The sequence below is a fragment of the Pseudonaja textilis genome, chromosome 12, assembly GCF_049901715.1.
Source record: "Pseudonaja textilis isolate UNSWEBS1 chromosome 12, rPseTex1.2, whole genome shotgun sequence".
In the NCBI taxonomy this organism is placed as follows: Eukaryota; Metazoa; Chordata; class Lepidosauria; order Squamata; family Elapidae; genus Pseudonaja; species Pseudonaja textilis.
In genome coordinates, this window is record NC_142001.1 from 4,600,654 (window position 1) to 4,618,237 (window position 17,584).

Consider the following 17,584-nt stretch of genomic DNA (forward strand, 5'->3'; position numbering starts at 1 on the left):
GTCCCATCCAAGAGATAGATCCATATTCTTTCAGTCAAAGCACGTTTTGGCATGTTTAAGATGGGTGGACTCCGACTCCCAGAATTCTGGGGGTTGAAGTCCCCACTTCCTAAACTTCCCTAGGCTGAGAAACACTGAGCCACAAGGAAGATGTGAAGTCCAACAACATCTGTGAGCTGCAGGTTCTCCCATTTTGACTTCATTTATTCCCCGCAACAATCAACCAGGTATCTCCCGTATGAGCTAGGACAGAGGTCTCCAAACTTGGCAACTTTTAAGACTCGTGGACTTCAACTCCCAGAGTTCAGCTTTTCTGGCTGAGGAACTCTGGGAGTTGAAGTCCACGAGTCTTAAAAGTTGCCAAGTTTGAGGAACCCTGGGCTAGGAGAACATCAAGGTTTAATTTCATCTCTCTATTATCTAATAGTTTGCTGACCTGAAGTAGGAAGGCCCCATGTATGTTTCATACTTAAATGGCTACTGAAATCTACTTCCAATGTGGACGAATGTGACACCAACAAAGCAAGTGAGCCGAGTTCATATTTCTTCTGCTTGTGTCATGGATTATAATACCTTTTTTAAAAAAAATTAAAAATGTTATTTTAGCTCGGATTTCTCTTCAAAGGGACTGACTGATGGGAAACGGGTAGTAAATCTTGTCAGGTGGAAGTTTGCACATTGCTTCTAAGTATTTGATTTCACACTCTTCTAAAGCTGACGAATTGCAGCAGCCCAAAGTGCTGTCTGCTGTGTACCAGAATGCTGTTCTAACTACGTGCATATAGTCAGTAGATGTTTGCCACTTGTATCTATCTGCCGTACAGAGTTTTGCTATTTGTAAAGCAGTTGTTCCCAGCCTCGTGAGTTCTGCTGGTCTCAACACTGACCAAACAGGACCAAACTGTATGGTTCCAGATGGATTTTCTTTTTCTTTTTTCTTTTCCTGCCTGTAGAAAAAAACAAAAACAAACAAAAAAAGCCGAAACCCTATTCCAACAGCCAAAAGCTGCTAGTAAACAATTACGTTTCTTTTCATTGTTTTCTCCCCAGGAAATGTTGTGCAAAATAAATCCAAGTTGTTGACACTTTATGCATGTTGGTAACAATGATAATAAAGAAAATTAAAATTTTAAAGAGTATTTTTTTCTCCTTTGGTTGTTGATCTCCCTGGTTGTTTTTTTGCAGTGAAAATCAAGCTATGTGTTAGTGGGAGGGGGGGAGGAGGAGGAGGAGGAGGAAAAATGACTTGGCTTTCTGATTTTGGTGGTTTATTTAAACTTGGCAAGTATCAGGACAGGACGGGAAAAGTCAAGATAGGGAGAAAGTGATGACGATGCCTTATGAGAGGTTGAGGAATGTCATCCACCAATTGAAAGGGGGAATACAGCAGAAACAGCTGAAGAGGACAAACCTCTGGAAATTGAGCTTCTCCCCAGGTTGTGTTGAAAATAGACCAGGGGTCTCCAACCTTGGCAACTTTAAGCCTGGAGGACTTCAACTCCCAGAATTCCCCAGCCAGCAACGCTGATGTATAGACTAGTAAAGCTTAGCATGGACTACTAAGGCATAGTGTGTGGTCAAGAGTTCTTCTCTGGTGACTTAAATTCTTCTACAGCCATTGTGCTGTCCAGACAGTTTAGAGTTAATGGGATTTGGGATAGTTAGTTGAGAGAAATTGAGAGCTGTCCCCTTAAGGGAATGCATCATGGGAAATGTAGTTAAGGTATCCTGGGAAATGTAGTTCGTGTCATGTGGCCACATCTGTCACCCTGATTGGTCACTGAATTGACCCTTGGTGGGTTGGGGGAGGTTTCTTCACTCTTGCCTGAACACACAGCCTCATGGTAGCATTTCTACCCCTTGCTTCTACCACTATGGGATGAAATATGGGATATAAAGATTACTATCATTTTACACTATGATTTCAACTATGCAGAGAATTGGACATTAGATGCATCTCGACATAACTGAGTTACCTTGAGGATACCTAATATAATTCCATAAAAGAAACGCTGTATGGAAGAATTTGTAGAGTTATTCTATCTGTCTTTATATTCAGCAAGTGAATCAAAAGACAGACTAGCCATCCAAACGTTGCAATGTGCCAATCATAGGAATGACAACAGAATTCATATCCTGCATTACAACAATGGTTAGTAAAACTGCTGAAAGACAGTTTTGGGGAAATGACTGTAGGGTTAGCAGCAGAAGCCATTTCTCCATTAGAAGTGGACAATTCCAAACTCACCTTTCTCCCTCCCCCGCCCCCTCGGGTGTGGCTTGCAATTGCTTGTCTTAGTACCCTTAGTGCTCAGAAAGCCACACACTGGACCTCTGGATTCTCTGATCCATTGTCCTAGGACCATCTCATCGCGTCTGCTCCTGGGGCTCGGTCTCTGTCCAAATCATCCCAAGGCAGAGAAAGTCCTTACATCATTTTGGGTCGTGGAACCAGGAAATGGAACAGCAGCTCAGAGATGAAACTTGGAGCAAAGATCTCCAGCAGGTGTGGTCCAACGGCTGTTGGTGACTCATAAGCTGGTCTCCAGAGCAACAGATCCCAAGAAGGTTCTCCACCATCTGCTCATCTGCTATGGCAACCCTTCCCCGTAAGCTTCTCCCACTCTTTTCCAGCTTCAGCTAGAAGCCCCAGGAATGGAAGCAAAAATATTTTGATAAAACGTTAACCCAAGCAGCTCAATCCCAGCTTACAAAATAATATCTAGAAAATCTGTATGTGGGGGCGGGGGTGGCATGGAATAATTTGCTCAAGAGTGGCCCCACTTTATTCAGAGGCTAGGACAAAACCAGGGAGCTGGAATTTGGAGGGAAACAGATGGAGCTTTCCTTCTAAGCCAGCTCTTTTGAGCTTGGAACCTTCTGGGGTTCAGGGCATCCGTGTGGGGCTAGCAAAGAATGTCAGGCGGCCAGTTGTGACCACATGACTGAATCCCTGGACCCTTTTTTGGGACGCATTGTATAAGCTGGTCAGTTTTGCACATCTTTGGAGAACTTAGATCTATGACGTATGGTGGCAGTGCCCGCCGTTTTTGGCACCAGGGCAGTGGTGGTACCCAGCAGGTTCTGACCAGTTCTGGAGAACTGGTAGTGGAAATTTCGAGTAGTTCGTAGAACCGGCCAATCCCACCTCTGGCTGGCCCCGCCCCCGTCTATTCTCTGCCTCCCATCGAGTCCGAGCTGATTGGCTGGGTCTTCTTTTGTTGCCCTGCACAGGAAAACGGATCTGGAAAGCAGGTCAGTGGGGTGGGGAGGGAAGGGGGATTTTGCAATATCCTTCCCCTGCCACGCCCACCAAGCCTACCCTGCAGAACTGGCAGTAAAAATTTTTTGAATCTCACCACTGCACCAGGGACCAGATTTGTGGAAGGCAATTTTTCCAAAGACCAGGCTTGGGGGTGGAGGCAAGGGGAGGAAGGAAGAGAAGGACAGCAAAACTAGATCCTAGGCCTGCACAGTTTTGCTTGTCCGCAGCTCACCTCCAGCTATGCAGCCTGGTTCCTCACAGGCCGCTACAGTTCTGAGATTCAGCAGTTGGGGGCTCCTGGTGTATGGATCAGACCCTGTGCCAGCTTTTAGAACAGGAAAGCAAAACTGAAATAGGGGGTCAAATAGCAACATCTTAAGACCCAAGTCCAACTTTACATGATGCAGTTAATGCTCCCATTTCCTTGGTCCCCATAGCAAGCCAAGCTGAAAATGTGGTTGGCTGGTTGTTTGAGCAACAGGTAGTCTGAATGCAATAGAAGAGAATATTTTAAGTTGAACTGTGTGGGGTCCTCGTTGCTCTCTGAGCTGGCTGGTTTTCTTGCAGATGTTTTATTACCCAACTAGGCAACAACATCAGTACCCCTGATTGCATTGATGAGGTTACCTAGCTGAGTAATGAAACATCTGGGAGGAAAAACAACCAAGCACAGAGAGCCCCAAGGCCTCCACATCTGAACATAACCAGGACTTTGGCCTTGCAGTGAGTCTAATATCTAAATGAGACAACAACCAAGCATCCTTTTGGCACTTTCTTGGGACAATGCCCCAGAATTTAATCTCTCATTTTCAATTTTATTTGTCAAAATAACTTTTTAAGTATTCCTGGACAATTCACAAACGTATGTACAGTAATAAAAATAATTTACTCTCAACAGACAAATGTATAATAAACAGTATACACCATAGAGTTGCAGTGCAATGAAGAGCATTGATTTCTTGTGTCTTTCCTCTTGCTCTCCCCGCATCCTCACCCCACCCCACCCCAATAGTCCATAAAGTGCATTGCAAGGGCTTGCAAGGGTCAACCCGCATGGAATGGTAGCTAGCAAGTGGTGCATTTCTGACCACTTTAGAGAATCTGTGGGCACATTTCCCTTCAACGAGGAGCACGGAAGCAGGGGGGGGGGACATTGACTTGCCTGCAGCTTGGCCTCTCCAGCCCCCCTCCGGCAGTGCGGACACAAAGGACAGGACCACATTCTCCTGCCCAGACTTTTCAGAAGTGGGATGTTTATATGCAAAAGGTACGGTAGCTTTCTCTCTTTTCCCAGAGGTCAGGGATAGTCACTTCTCCAAATGTCCTGACCTCCGAGACCTGCCTGACAAACTGGGGGGTGGGGAGGAGGAGAGTGCCAAGGAAGAGGAAGGAAAGAGAAGCCGGTTGGGTTTTGAGAACACCACTGTAAGGGTGGACGGGTCATTGACAAATAGAACATAGACATCCTTTCAGAAAACACCCCCCAAAATATAAAGCAATGAAGATCGGATAAAATTCAACTTCGGTTTGCTGTTTCTTTACTTTTTTGGTGGGGGGGGGGACCTTCAGCTTTTCAAGCTTGGGCTGAGCCTACAGCCCTTCTAACCTCAATGCTGGCCAGACCTGATGGGAATTGGGATCCATTTGGAGAACAAGAACTTGGCTTTGAGCTAAGGTAGTGTTTCCTATGACCGAGTGGGGAGAGAATGAACAGCTGCATCGGTGTCGCTGCACATGGGCTATTATTGTGCATCGCGTTACAGGGGGCCTCCTACCTCTGGGCAGCCTCCCTGGCTGCCCCCCACAAAGCCACAAAAGTTGAGATATCGCAGCTGGATTCAACCAACCAAAGTCAGCTTCCTTGGTGGTAGCGAAGGGCAGACCGCAAGAATGCTTCTGTGGAACATCCCAGCCAGATGTTCTTTTCCAGCCTTCCGCCCCTCCCTTCTGCGACCCACACCAAGCACTGCCCCACTCCTGGGCATGCTCAGTTCGCTTTTTAAAACTACTCTTGCTTAGGTTTCGAACATCTGCAAAGCTGAGCATTTCCCCTTGAGCCGATACCTTCTTTCCCTTCTTTTACTCAGCAGTCCAGCTTGGTTCCATCCCTCTAGAAATTGGCCAAGCCCGCTCTTAGGAGGGGAGGCAGGCATCTAAGATACCCCTGTATTTTAGTTCCCTTGTACCATAAAAAAGCGTGCCACCCCAACAACAAATCATGTCCTTCTAATGTTAACAATCTAGTATTTCTTAATGTTATCCATTCCTTGACCCACATCAAAATTTGTAGCTTGATAGTACAACTCCCAATTAGGCAAACCAAATCCTCCTCTAATTCTAGCATCTTGCCAAGAGTTTTAACTTTATTCTCCCTTTCCCACTTCACAAACTCGCCCTGGAAAGTTTCTTGGAATGAAGAGAAGTGTGAAAAAAAAAAAAAAGGCGAAGAGAATTGCCTTGCTGGTTAGAAAATATACCTCTTTTCTGACAATACAGTCCTCGGCTTACAACAGTTCATTTAAGTGACCTTTGACTGTTTTTCACATGACCGTTGTCGCATCCCCAGGGTCATGTGATCAGAATTCAGACATTTGTCAACTGACTCTTATTTATGACGGTTGCAGGTCACGTGATCCCCTTTTGCAACCTTCTAGCAAGCAAAGTCAATGAGGAAGCCGGATTCACTTAACAACCGGGTTACTAATTTAACTGCACTGATTCACTTAACAGCTGTGGCAAGGAAGGATGCAAAATGGAGCATAACTCACTTAACAAATGTCTCCACTTAGCAACAGAAGTGTTGGATTCAGTTATGGTCGTAAGTCAAGGACTACCTGAGTTGATATCTCAGTTGGAAAAAGGTTTGAGCTCTGGCTCTCCACTGTACAAAAGACTTAAATAAGACAAAAGTCCAATCAATGGCTGAAGCCTTTCTCTCCATCAGTTCATGGATACCAAACGTGTTTGCTTCCACTCAAAACTGGTCATAAACTACACGCATAAGGCATAGCAAGAAGAGCATAGCCCAAGGTGCAAGGTGTCTTCAGTAGATTTTTTTTTCATTTGCTTAGCTCAGGAATCTTTCATTCATAACCTATAAAGAAACCGTATCTTCCATTCCTACCTACATTAGCCTGAAAGATGCCTTTAGATCAGGGGTCTTCAACCTTGACCACTTTAAGCCTTGGCAGACTTCAACTCCCAGAATTCTGGGAGTTGAAGTCCGCCAAGGCTTAAAGTGGCCAAGGTTGGAGACCCCTGCTTTAGATCATCGGACTGGATGCTTGAGGCAGTAATCGAGGGAATTATCTGTCCCCTATTGATTAAGGAAGGGAAAATCGGAGGCTCTTTCTGTAGAGCAAGAATAATGATTTAGTGCTGAGAAAATGCAACTTTCATGCTGTGTTTGCAAATAAAAAAATGGTAAAATATGCCGCTTCGTACCAACTCATATGAAATTGCACAACTACCCCAAGTCACATTCTGGGAGGGCATGTGGAATGACCTTGGGAGATAGAAGGAAGGCCTGCTGCCTATTAGAGAAGGAGGAGGAGGAAATACTTCCACTCTTGCAAGTTTCGAGAAGGTCCAGAGAAAAAGTACAGCAAGGAACATTAACCTTTTTTTAAAAAAAATTGTAAGGTTACATTAAACAGAATTTTGCAAGACCAAAAGTATTCCTCCTTTCCTCTTCTTTTAGTCTCTGGAAAACTAGGGAAGGTCCCTTGGGAAATGCTTCCTGTGCTTTTTCCCAACCTGTGGATTGAGCTTCCTCTTATCAACCACTTGCCTCTTCCTCCAGTCTGCCAAGGTCATTCTCACATACCCTCACAAGGTAATAAATAAGTGAAGGGTTTATGTAGGATAACATCCCTTTTAGCAGAGTCTAAAGACTTACAACAGTGCAAACACTGCTGGAATTAACACTTAAAACAATAAATGGAAAAGAATTCAAACTAGAAGACACCTCGGTGAAGTATCCACCAATTCCAGTAGGACATATTTCCAATCTTGAAAGAGAGGAGATAGAAATAATAACTAGGAAATAAAAAAAAATATCAAACATTTAGTACATTGTACATCTTCACCTCACCTGCTTGAGCTGTTATGCAGAAGACATTCAATTAAAAAAACAGGGAAGTTGTGGGATGGAATTAAAAATAACTTTTAAAATGAGATATTTCAAAAGGGATTATGATTGTATTACCTTATGAAATGGCAGGAGAATTTGCACTTAGTAGAAATCCAAGGAAAACCAGTAAATCGTGCTAAATTAAGTTGTGTATAATGACTTGCATTCACACTACAAAGTAAGTCTGAATGGCTTTAAATTTGCGAGCCTCTTTGATGACTTTGTTTTAAGATACTGTGCAAATCAGTAATGGGATTCTTCAGTAACCCTGTTACAACTAACTTGGCCATAACAAGGACCGCTTGAAGTGACTTACAGCATCTCCAACCGTCACTATACTGAAATAACAGTATTGAAGATGGGTGGCAGGTGGCTGTGTTGATGGCTGGGTGACACCACGGGAAAATTTGAACCGCGAGTGAGGAAACGGCTGCAAATTCACTGAAAGATTATTTCCCCCATCGTTGTCTCCTTTGTGAAATGCATCCTTTCCCTCAGTCAAAATACAACCAAAGGCAAAGGGGCCATTTGCTCATTTCACATTCCCGAGAAAATGGATCTAAGCAAAACAGGCTCCTCAGATGTGTTACACACATACATTTGGTGTTGACGGAACATGCTGGCTAAGTTGAAGGTCCCCATTCTCCCAAGGGTTCGCTGGGGCTCCCTAACGCTGGCAATTTGAAAGAGGAACGGCCCTCCCTTGAATCAGAACGGCTGACGGGGACGGTTTCTGGGTTTGCTCCCCTTGTAAGCCAGTCTATTTTGCCCCCTGCCTTTATCTCCAGAGTCACCCCCAAGGACAAAGGAAGGTGGGGGTTGCCTTAGTCTCACACAGTGAGATTTTAGGAAGTTAAAGTGCTTTTAGGCCTGTAGCTCCCTCGGTGGGTTGCACTGCTGGAAGTGGGGGGTGGAGGAGGAGGAGGAGAGACCCTCCAAAGACCTTCCCCCCAACCCATGAATTACACAACCTTCTCGAGGGGCCCAGAATAAACAGGCAATATTGAAGGATTGGGGGGGGGGGGCGGTGTTTCCTCTGCCTCTGTCCCGCCATCTACCTGGGCTGACATGCACAAGACACGCATCCCCCCCCAAAAAAATCCCCCCAAAAAATTCCCCGGCTAGGAACGGCGGGGGGGGGGAGGGGGGTTGCCTTGGGAGTTGGAGGCTTTGCAGGGGAGCTGTCCAATGCCGGAGGTGCTGAACCTGGATGGCGAGAGAGCCATTGGGGCTGGCTCGAGTCCTCCCAGCCCAACTGGGCTCGTGCTCGTCATCGCGCGTGTGCCCATGGGCTGCATGCATGTGTGTGTGTGTTGTGTTCGTGTGTGTGTGTGTGCGTGTGCGTGTGTGCATGTGTGCGAGCGAGCGTGCCGTGGGTGTTTTCAACAGTGGTTACGAGATTGCATAGCAGAGGAAAAAATCTGATTGGAGTCAACGAAGAAGGAGAGACGTCCCTGACAAACAGCCTACGCATTTCCCCAAGGCGGTATTCCGTGCAAAGGAGTCCCGCTAGAGCGAGCATTTAAAGCACAGGTCTCCAACCTTGGCCATTTTAAGACTGTGGGACTTCAACTCCCAGCTTTGAAGTAAACCAGTAGAACTGAACGACTTCAACATTCAGATCCAATTTGGAGATCCAGTGGCTATTTTGAGCCTGAAACAAACATACTTTTTCTCCATTGCTTTGAAAATCCAATTCAAATTATTAAACTAAACATATTTCCTAAACTGAGTTAAAGTCCAGTGAGAATAATCACTGAAGTTTTTTAGAAGGCTGGACAGCCATTTGTCTGAAATGGTATCAGGGATCTCCAACCTTGGACACTGTAAGACTTGTGGACTGCAACTCCCAGAATTCCTCCGCCAGCTGGGAGTTGAAGTCCACAAGTCTTAAAGTGGCCAAGGTTGAAGACTGCTAATCTGGAGTTTCTTGCTCGACCAGAATGGAATGGTCAGGGGTCTCCAACCTTATAAGACTTGTGCTGGCTGAGGAACTCCGGGAGTTGAAGTCCACCAGCCTTAAAGTGGCCAAGGTTGGAGACTCCTGGCTTAAACGCTCACATTCCAGTTCAAGTCGGAGCGACGCAGCTCATCCGCTGCTTGGGCTGCCTTTCCACCCACAAACCACACATCCCCGGCCCCTAAACCTGGACTTCTTTGAAAGACGGGCAAGAAGACCCATGCCACCACTCATCCTGCTCTCACCTTTATTGCTTTCTTCCCCTCAATTCCCCAAACCTGAAGAAGGCTGATCTCACAAAAACTGTTCACCATCCCTCCTTCTCCCGCCAATAAAACGCCACGAAAACAAAACAAAAAAATCAAACCAGGATCCATTCAGACCTGCCCACTCCCGAGACCCAGGTTTTACACTTAAACGCGAAGGGACTTTAGGATGAATCAAGGAAAGAAGGCCTGAAGGCAGAGGTCCCCAAACTTGGCCACTTTTAAGACTTGTGGACTTCAACTCCCAGAATTCTCCAGCCAGCATAGCTGATAAAGTATACGATCCTAGGGTTGGAAGGGACCTTGGAGGTCCTCTAGTCCAACCCCTGTTCAAGCCAGAGACCCTATACCAGGGGTCCCCAAACTTGGCAACTTGAGGACTTCAACTCTCAGAATTCTCCAGCCGGCATATCTGGCTGGAGAATTCTGGGAGTTGAAGTCCACAAGTCTTAAAGTGGCCAAGTTTGGGGACCCCTGCCTTAAGGGCAAAGGCCCCCCCTTTTTGCAATTGCTTCCCCGTGGATCGCTGCCTTCTCTTTTGGCACGGACCCCCCCCAAAGCTTGGACGCCTCTTGCCTCCCTTTTAGCAAACTCCGATATAAGAAAAGATCCCTCCGGCATTGCTTCCCGCCCCCGATCCCCCGTCCAGCTCGCGTTTCGTCGGCCGCGGCGTGTTTTCTGCGCGGGGTTTTCCTTTCTTTCCTCCCGCGGAGAATCCAGAAGGAAACCCGGGGGAGAGGGCGGGGGCTGGGCCGGCTTGGCTTCCAGCGGCCTCCGGCCCAGCCCACCTCTTAGACGTCGCTGGGCGTCCTGGGTCGCGGGGAGAAGCCGGCCGGGATGCAGCCGCAGCAGGCCAGGGACTTCTGGATCTCGGGGTTGCGGAAGGCGTAGACGACGGGGTTGAGGAGCGAGTGGCAGGCGGCCGGCAGGGCCAGGGAGTAGGTGTAGACGGCCGGGTAGGAGGCGTCGGCCACCAGGGCGTAGATGGCGAGGGGCAGCCAGCAGAGGGCGAAGGTGCCCAGGATGAGCGAGAGCGTGGAGAGGCCCCTGCGCGTGGACGTGGCCTGCGCGCTGGCCGCCGACTGGCGCTGCACGGCGATCTGCTGCGCGTGCCGGCAGGCGATGCGGCAGATCTGCCCGTAGAGCTGGAGCATGAGGGCGAAGAGGAGCAGGAAGGCCACGGCCAGCACGGCCACGTTGTCCCGGGTGAGCGGGCGGAGGACGCTGCAGGCGCCGGGCTGGCGGAGGCAGTTCCAGCCCAGCAGCGGCAGGAGCCCGACGGCCCCGCAGGCCAGCCAGAGCAGCAGGAGGGCGGCGGCGGCGAAGCTCCGCGTGCGCTCCGAGTGGTAGGTGAGCGCGTTGGAGAGCGACAGGTAGCGGTCCACGGTGATGGCCAGCAGGCTGCAGAGCGAGGCCGAGAAGGCGGCCAGCAGCAGCCCCGCCGCGCTCAGGGTGGCCGCCTCGCTGGGCGGCTGCAGCAGGTACCGCACGCCGAAGTTGACCACCAGGCCCAGCCCGGCCAGCAGGTCCGCCAGCGCCAGGCTGCCGATCAGCAGGAAGGGCGGCGCTCGCAGGCCCGGCGCGTAGAAGAGCACGGCCAGCACCAGCGCGTTCTCGCCGGCCAGCACCGTCCCGGTGGCGCAGAGCGCGATGTCCCAGGGGTTCACCGCCTGGCCCCCGGCGCCGCCCTCCTCTCCGGCCGCCGTGGCGGCGGGCGACAGGTCCGCGGCGGGGCTCCCGGCGGCAGCGGCCAGGTGGGTGGGCGGCCAGAGGCTGCTGGCCAGAGGCAGCGAGGAGGCGTTGAAGAGCACCCGGAGCCGCTGCTGTTGCTGCTGCTGCTGCTGCTGCTGGCGGAACTGCTCCTCCAGGGCGGCGGCCGGGTAGGGGAACATGGCTGCGGGAGGAAGAAGGCCGGAGAGTCAGAGGGGGCAGAAGGGCAGGGCGGGGGGGGCAGCCTAAACGCCTGGCGCTCTGCGCTTCGTCCCCGGGATGGAAATCCCCCCCCGCCATGCCAGGCCGAAGCCGCCTCCTTGAGCAGGGGTTGGACTAGAAGACCTCCAGGGTCCCCTCCAACGCTGTTCTTCTGTTAAACCCCGCCCCCTACACACGGCAGCCCCTTCCCTTGGACCTTTTGCCTTCCAGGTCCCGGGGGCGTGGGGGGGAAGTCCGCTCCCTTTTCCTTCCTAGATTTTTCTCGTCCTGTTCCTGGGGCTGTCCCTTCCGCCCCCAAGAAGTCTTGGGTCACTAGGTGTCTGCCGCCGAGGAGGAGGGGATATGTAGTGCAACGTTGGTGTGTGTGTGGGGGGGGAAACAGGTATTCCCCCCCCCATGCAGAGGCCATGACGTCATCCCCAGCTCCCTTTTGAGCTGCAGCCAAAGGGTAGCAGGCAAAGCCTCTCCTAACTTCCAGGGTCGCCTCGCTTGCTTTCTCCCGAGTTCGGAGCTTGAATCGTGGGTCCAATTTCTCGCACCTGAACCCGGTGCTTCCCGGGGGCTGGAGAGCGCTCCCTCCTCCATCGCGCCCCTCTCCCCAGAGCCTGCCCTCCCTCCGGCGACAGCGGCGGCCAGAGGGGGCGACAAAGGAGCGGGTTTCCCTCGTCCCTCCTCCGTCTCTCCAGCACGGAGAGCGCCGCGTCTGCCCCACAACTGCGGCTCTGGCGCCGCCTGAATCTCAGAGCTGCTGAACCAAAGCCCTTGGAAACCAGGTTTCCTGGTTAGGCCAGCCTCCCTCGCCCATCCCCGGGGTTGAGGCTTTCAAGAAGAAACAGGACCACCATTTGTCAGAAATGGTGTAGGGCGGAGTGGGGGGGGGGTTGGACTAGATGACCTCCAAGGTCCCTTCCACCTCTGAATCTGCTCAGTCCCTCCCAGCCACTCGGAAGGAGACGCGCTGCTGCTGCTGCTGCTGCTGTTGTTTCTCCGTCCGGGCAAGGACGACCTGCTCGCCTCATTTCAGGGTCTTTACCGCCCCCACCCGCGCCCCCACCCCACTCCACGCGATCCGGAAAGAGCCCAGAAGTCTCTCGCAGCTGGTTCTCCGCCAGCGGGACGGCCCGGGACCAGGAGGCTCGCGCGAGACCCTGCACACGGGCGGAGAACAGCCTTGAGGCGGCTTGGGCCGGGCTGGTGCTGGTGCTGGTGGGGTAGCCCCTCTCCCCGCCCCCTCCACCCACTGGCCCACCTCCCCAGCGGAGTCTCCGTCCGCCGGCGCGCAGGGGAGTCTCCGCCGCCCGGCTGCGCTTTCGCAGGGACGGCAAGCCTGGCCCGGGCCGGCCGCTTGGAAGGGCTCCTTGGGGTCCCCGGGGTGGGTGGGAGGGCTCTGGCGACGGGCCCCTTGCTTACCTGGCGTTGCAGGGCGTCGGTCCCTCTCGCGCCCGGCTTTTGCTCCTCCTCGCCCGGCTGGTTCAGTCCGGGGCGGCCCCGGCGCGTCCTTCCCTCTGGGCGAGCATGGCCGGCCAGGCGGGCGGATGGCTGGCGGCTCTGAACCTCCGTCGCCCTTCGGGGCTGCTGATAAATCTCCCTTCTGACGTCAAAAGGCTCCGCTACGATTCATGACCGGCTCCGAGGCTGTGAATCAGCGGCGCCCGTGATCAGAATAACAACCCTGGGCGCCTGGCTCGCCCCCCACCCGCCCGCTCCTCCCAGGTGGACCCAGATGCTCCGGCGTAAGAGGCGCGCCCGACAAGCCCCGCCCGGCCCGGCCCGCGCGGGGATTTCATTCATAAGCTGGCCGGGATGCGCGCCCCGCCCCCTCCTCCTCCAAGGTCAGCTACTCCAGGCTGGCTACACAGAGAACAGATAACCAGAGTTGCAAGGGACCTTGTTAGGTCATCTAGTCCAGGGTCTCCAACCTTGGCCACTTTAAGACTTGTGGACTTCAACTCCCAGCAGAGCTGGCTGGAGAATTCTGGGAGTAGAAGTCCACAAGTCTTAAAGTCTCCAAGGTTGGAGACCCCTGATCTAGTCCAAGCGGAAGACCCTACACCATTTCTGACTGAGGGCAGCCCAAGTCTCTTTTTGAAAGTCTCAAAGTGATGAAGCTCCCTCAGCTTTTGAGGGCAACTTCTCTCCCCTGGGTTGATGGTTCTGACTTTGCCAAAACTGGTTGGCCTGGGATGCTCAGCAAGAGAAGCCCTCTATTTGTTTGTTTGTTTGTTTGTTTCTTTATAAAGCCACCCATCTTATAACCCAGGGGTCTCCAACCTAGGCCACTTTAAACCTGGAGGACTTCAACTCCCAGAATTCCCCAGCCAGCAAAGGCTTAAAGTTGGGGTGGGATTCTACCAGTTCGCACCTATTTGCTAGAACCGGCTGTTAACATTCTAAGCAGTTTGGAGAACCCATTGTTAGAAGAAATTACTGGGCTAATCCTGTCAGGAAGGCAGGAAGGAAACATTCTGGTGTTGCTTACAGAACCTGCCTCTCCGTTAACCCTTATTACCTTCTTGGCAGGACTAACTTCCTGTCTCGGGAACCTCTCTGGAGTTTTTTTCCCCTCCTTTGCTGGTACTTTACTTGTGTGGAGTGACCATTCAAAGTTACAGTGGCACTGAAAAAAGTGACTTGGGTTTTCCTGCCTAAGTGCAAAACCTGTAGCAATGCAGTTCTGTGAAAAAAAATTATCTGCAAATAGAGAGCTACCCAGAGTTGGTTATAACAAGGGTCTCTTTGCTGGCTGGGGAATTCTGGGAGTCGAAGTCCGCCAGGCTTAAAATTGCCAAGGTTGGAGACCCCTGTTATAACCAACTCTCAGCAGCTCTCTTGGTGTGAATCTGCAGTCGATGCCTTCAGTCCGGTCGGAAGTGGAGGCGGCCTGGGGTTGCTGGGAAGGGAGGAAGCGGTTGACAGCCTTCTCTAGGGAAAGGAGAGTGATTCAAGGGTATTTTGCCTCTTGTTTGGCTTCCCCCTCCCGGTTTCCGTTAGCTGATTCCAAAGAAACCCCACGGGAAGCGGAGGTGCATCAAGCTACAACATTCCCAGGGTGGAAAAAGTAATTTTGAGGCAAGGTAATGATCCCTCCTTGCAGCACCTCTGTGGAACCCCAAAGGAAGCGATGTAGTAAAAACGGCATCCTTCATGGACCAATTTCCACTACCCTGGACAAATAATTTGAATTAGCTTGTGGGATGGGAAATAATAGGTGTGTGTTTGTGGTTAAGAAAATGTTTTTGGGAGGATGGAGAAACATCAGTCTATACACGGTAAGACGTTGAGTATATGTGTGTAATGTGTATTGCATACTTTGGTGCAAAGAAATCAAACTTTACACACCCGGTGGCTGAAAGGGAGGCTCTTTTGGCACCTGAAAATATGGACCCCGTGTGCCCATCAAAAGGCAACATCCCTGCTGGAGATCACGAAGAGAGGCGTCGCAAAGAAGGGAGATCTGTGGATCTGGGAAATGATCAATGGATTAGAATCAGTTCACCTCATTTTGCTTCTTGGTGTTTGTGTATTCATGTCAGAAGCATCACAATTAAAATCAGGCATAGTATATATGATATAAAATTTAAAATACAAAATTGAAATATGTACAAGTTAAATAGGTTTTGTCCATAAACTAGCAACATTAATTACATTCTGTCGTGGTGCCGTGAGGTCTCAAATGTGCACCGATCTGTGTACAAAGGGCAGGTATATATGTGTGTGTGTGTGTGTGTGTATGTGTGTGTGTGTGTGTGTGTGTATGGGGCAATGAAAAGGAATTTGGAACAAAGAACAGAGAAGATGGAGCGTAGTTTGGAAATGGAGAAGGGATGAATCCAGGTGGTTTATTATCACAGGATCTGTTTGACTTACATGCGGAACTGCTGGGCTAAGAAGAGCTGAAATTTGGGAGAAGCATCAAATGAATGTGAGATATGCTGATGGAACCACTTTGGTGGTTGGGGCCAGAGGAAAGGAATCTCTTCTTGAAGATCAAGCAAAGATTAAAGCTGGTCCGCTGCCTTCAAAAACAAAACAAAGGGCCTAAAATTTTATCAGTGGGCAATGTCAACCCAATGCAAACAATCAGAGAAAGAATAGAGGAAGTGGCACCTAAAATGTACAGCAGGGGTGTCCACCCTTGGCATCTTTAAGATGGCTGGCTGGGGAATTCTGGGACTTGAAGTCCACAAGTCTTAAAATTGAGAAGGGTGGACACCCTGATTTAAAGGAAATGGGACTGTAGTCAGCAAGTAGAAAGACATTCGCTACTGTATATGGAGAAAAATTTGACAGAGAAGGCAGAATATTGAAATGTGGAGATCTCAAACTCACAGCAATGGTATATATCAGAGGTCTCCAAATATGGCAACTTTAAGTCCTAAAGTTGTCAAGTTTGTGGGGGGGCTGGTATATATTGTCAAGAGTATGATTTCTGAAATTATAATTCAGTGACTATGAAAGATGGGCCTGTAGAAAGGCTGAATGAAGAAAAAACTCGTGCCTTTGAATGGTTGGAAGTACCTTGGACAGCAGCAACAATGTTCAATAGCTCATGGAACAAAACCAGTCTGTATAGTGGCAGCTCATTGGAAAAATCACAAGTAGTTTAAAAAAAAAAAAAAGAGGTGAACAGAAGACAAAGTGACTAGATGCCCTCAATGGTGACCCAACAACAGGAGCTTGCAAAAACTCAGAGAAGCTGTAACTCACAGACAACCTTCTCCACATCGAAAACTAACCTTGGATGGAACCAACGGAGGAGCTAGCACCTGGACCTGACAAAAGCCAGGAAGTATGACAATAACTGAATAGTCTGTGCATGTGTACAACAAGATCTGGAGACACTCTGAACAAATGGGCTCTCTGGTGCCTTCTGCCCTTTGTGATTGTGGTGACATGCAGACAGCAACACATATGTATACCTGCCCTTTGTGTCTTGATCAGTGCCTGCTTGAGGATCTCTTGCACCACGACCGAATGCAATTAAGGCTGCTAGTTTCTGGGGCGAGGTCGGTTTAATGTGTATATACTAAAATATACTATTTTAAATGTATTTTATATTTTAAATGTTATGCCTTATAGCATGCCGCATTTTAATTGTGGTGCTTCTGACTCGAATAAATGAAAATCAAGTTGTGAAGCAGTCAGCATTGCAGTTTATTGATTGATTAATCTTGCGATTAGTCAATAAAATAAAAATAAAATAAAATCATGAAAACTGAACCACAAAATTTTGATGGCTGTTTTCAATTCTAGAATCCCAGTCAGCAATCTTTCAATTTCAAATTTCCTGGGAGGGAGAAAAGGAAGAAAATGATAAGAAAATGAAAAAAGAAAGAAAATGATTTCTCAACAGGATTCCGAGCTTCTTGGATGCATCCAATGAATTCATTTTCTGAAGGCTGACCAGATGGTCTCACCCAACCTCAGGCCCCTTCTCATGTTCTTAACCAAACATTGAACCTTGAGCCATTTCAATTTAGGCACATTGGATTTGAATAATTTTTTATTCCTAAATCTACAAGTGGGAATAGATGTCTTAGGACAACCAAGGTTAAATAACTTGGGTATTGGATATTTTTTTAAAAAAGGAAAAGAGACATTTTAAAAAAGCAAAAATGGAGGAATGTAACACTTCAGGCTCTTGGCTGGAATCCACGAGAAACTTGCAAAATACAAGCCATCTTTTATTAGCACAGAAGGGTGTTAGATAGTCCTCTGCAGGCCCTTCCCACATTTCAGAAAGAAGAATCAAGGAAATATTGGAAAGGTTTCAATTTATATATATTCTAGCTGTTTATCTCCCTCCTCCTCCTCTCCCTCCTCCTCCTCTCCCAAGTGATGTGATGTGCTGCACAAAAATAGTTATGAATGGAAAAACAAGGCAAGGGGACCTACTGACATCATCCAGGCTGTAGCACCTAGGAAACCATTTTATAACTCCAAATAGGAGTCTTAAGATCTCTGAGATTTACCAAACCTCTTTTGCCTTTTAAATCTTCCATCTTTAAGTTCATTTAAAAACTTACCCT

The 17,584-nt window shown here is 49.2% G+C and overlaps 1 protein-coding gene and 1 long non-coding RNA gene across 2 annotated transcripts in view; one reads left to right on the forward strand and one right to left on the reverse strand.

Moving 5' to 3' along the window:
* The window catches only part of LOC148124763 (uncharacterized), a 60,826-nt gene extending 59,692 nt beyond the window's left edge, over positions 1–1,134 (forward strand). Inside the window, exon 2 of the long non-coding RNA XR_015745038.1 lies at positions 366–1,134. This is a non-coding gene — a long non-coding RNA (uncharacterized LOC148124763). The remainder of the gene's footprint in view (positions 1–365) is intronic.
* Positions 1,135–10,359: 9,225 nt separating this feature from the next.
* LOC113437985 (G protein-coupled receptor 12-like) lies at positions 10,360–13,223 on the reverse strand. The gene is made up of 2 exons (XM_087940880.1): positions 12,966–13,223; positions 10,360–11,517 (listed from the first exon to the last, which is right to left on the reverse strand). The coding sequence occupies exon 2, from the start codon at positions 11,513–11,515 to the stop codon at positions 10,415–10,417; it is 1,101 nt and encodes a 366-aa protein (XP_087797006.1). The 5' UTR covers positions 11,516–11,517; positions 12,966–13,223; the 3' UTR covers positions 10,360–10,414.
* Between the last annotated feature and the right edge of the window lie 4,361 nt (positions 13,224–17,584).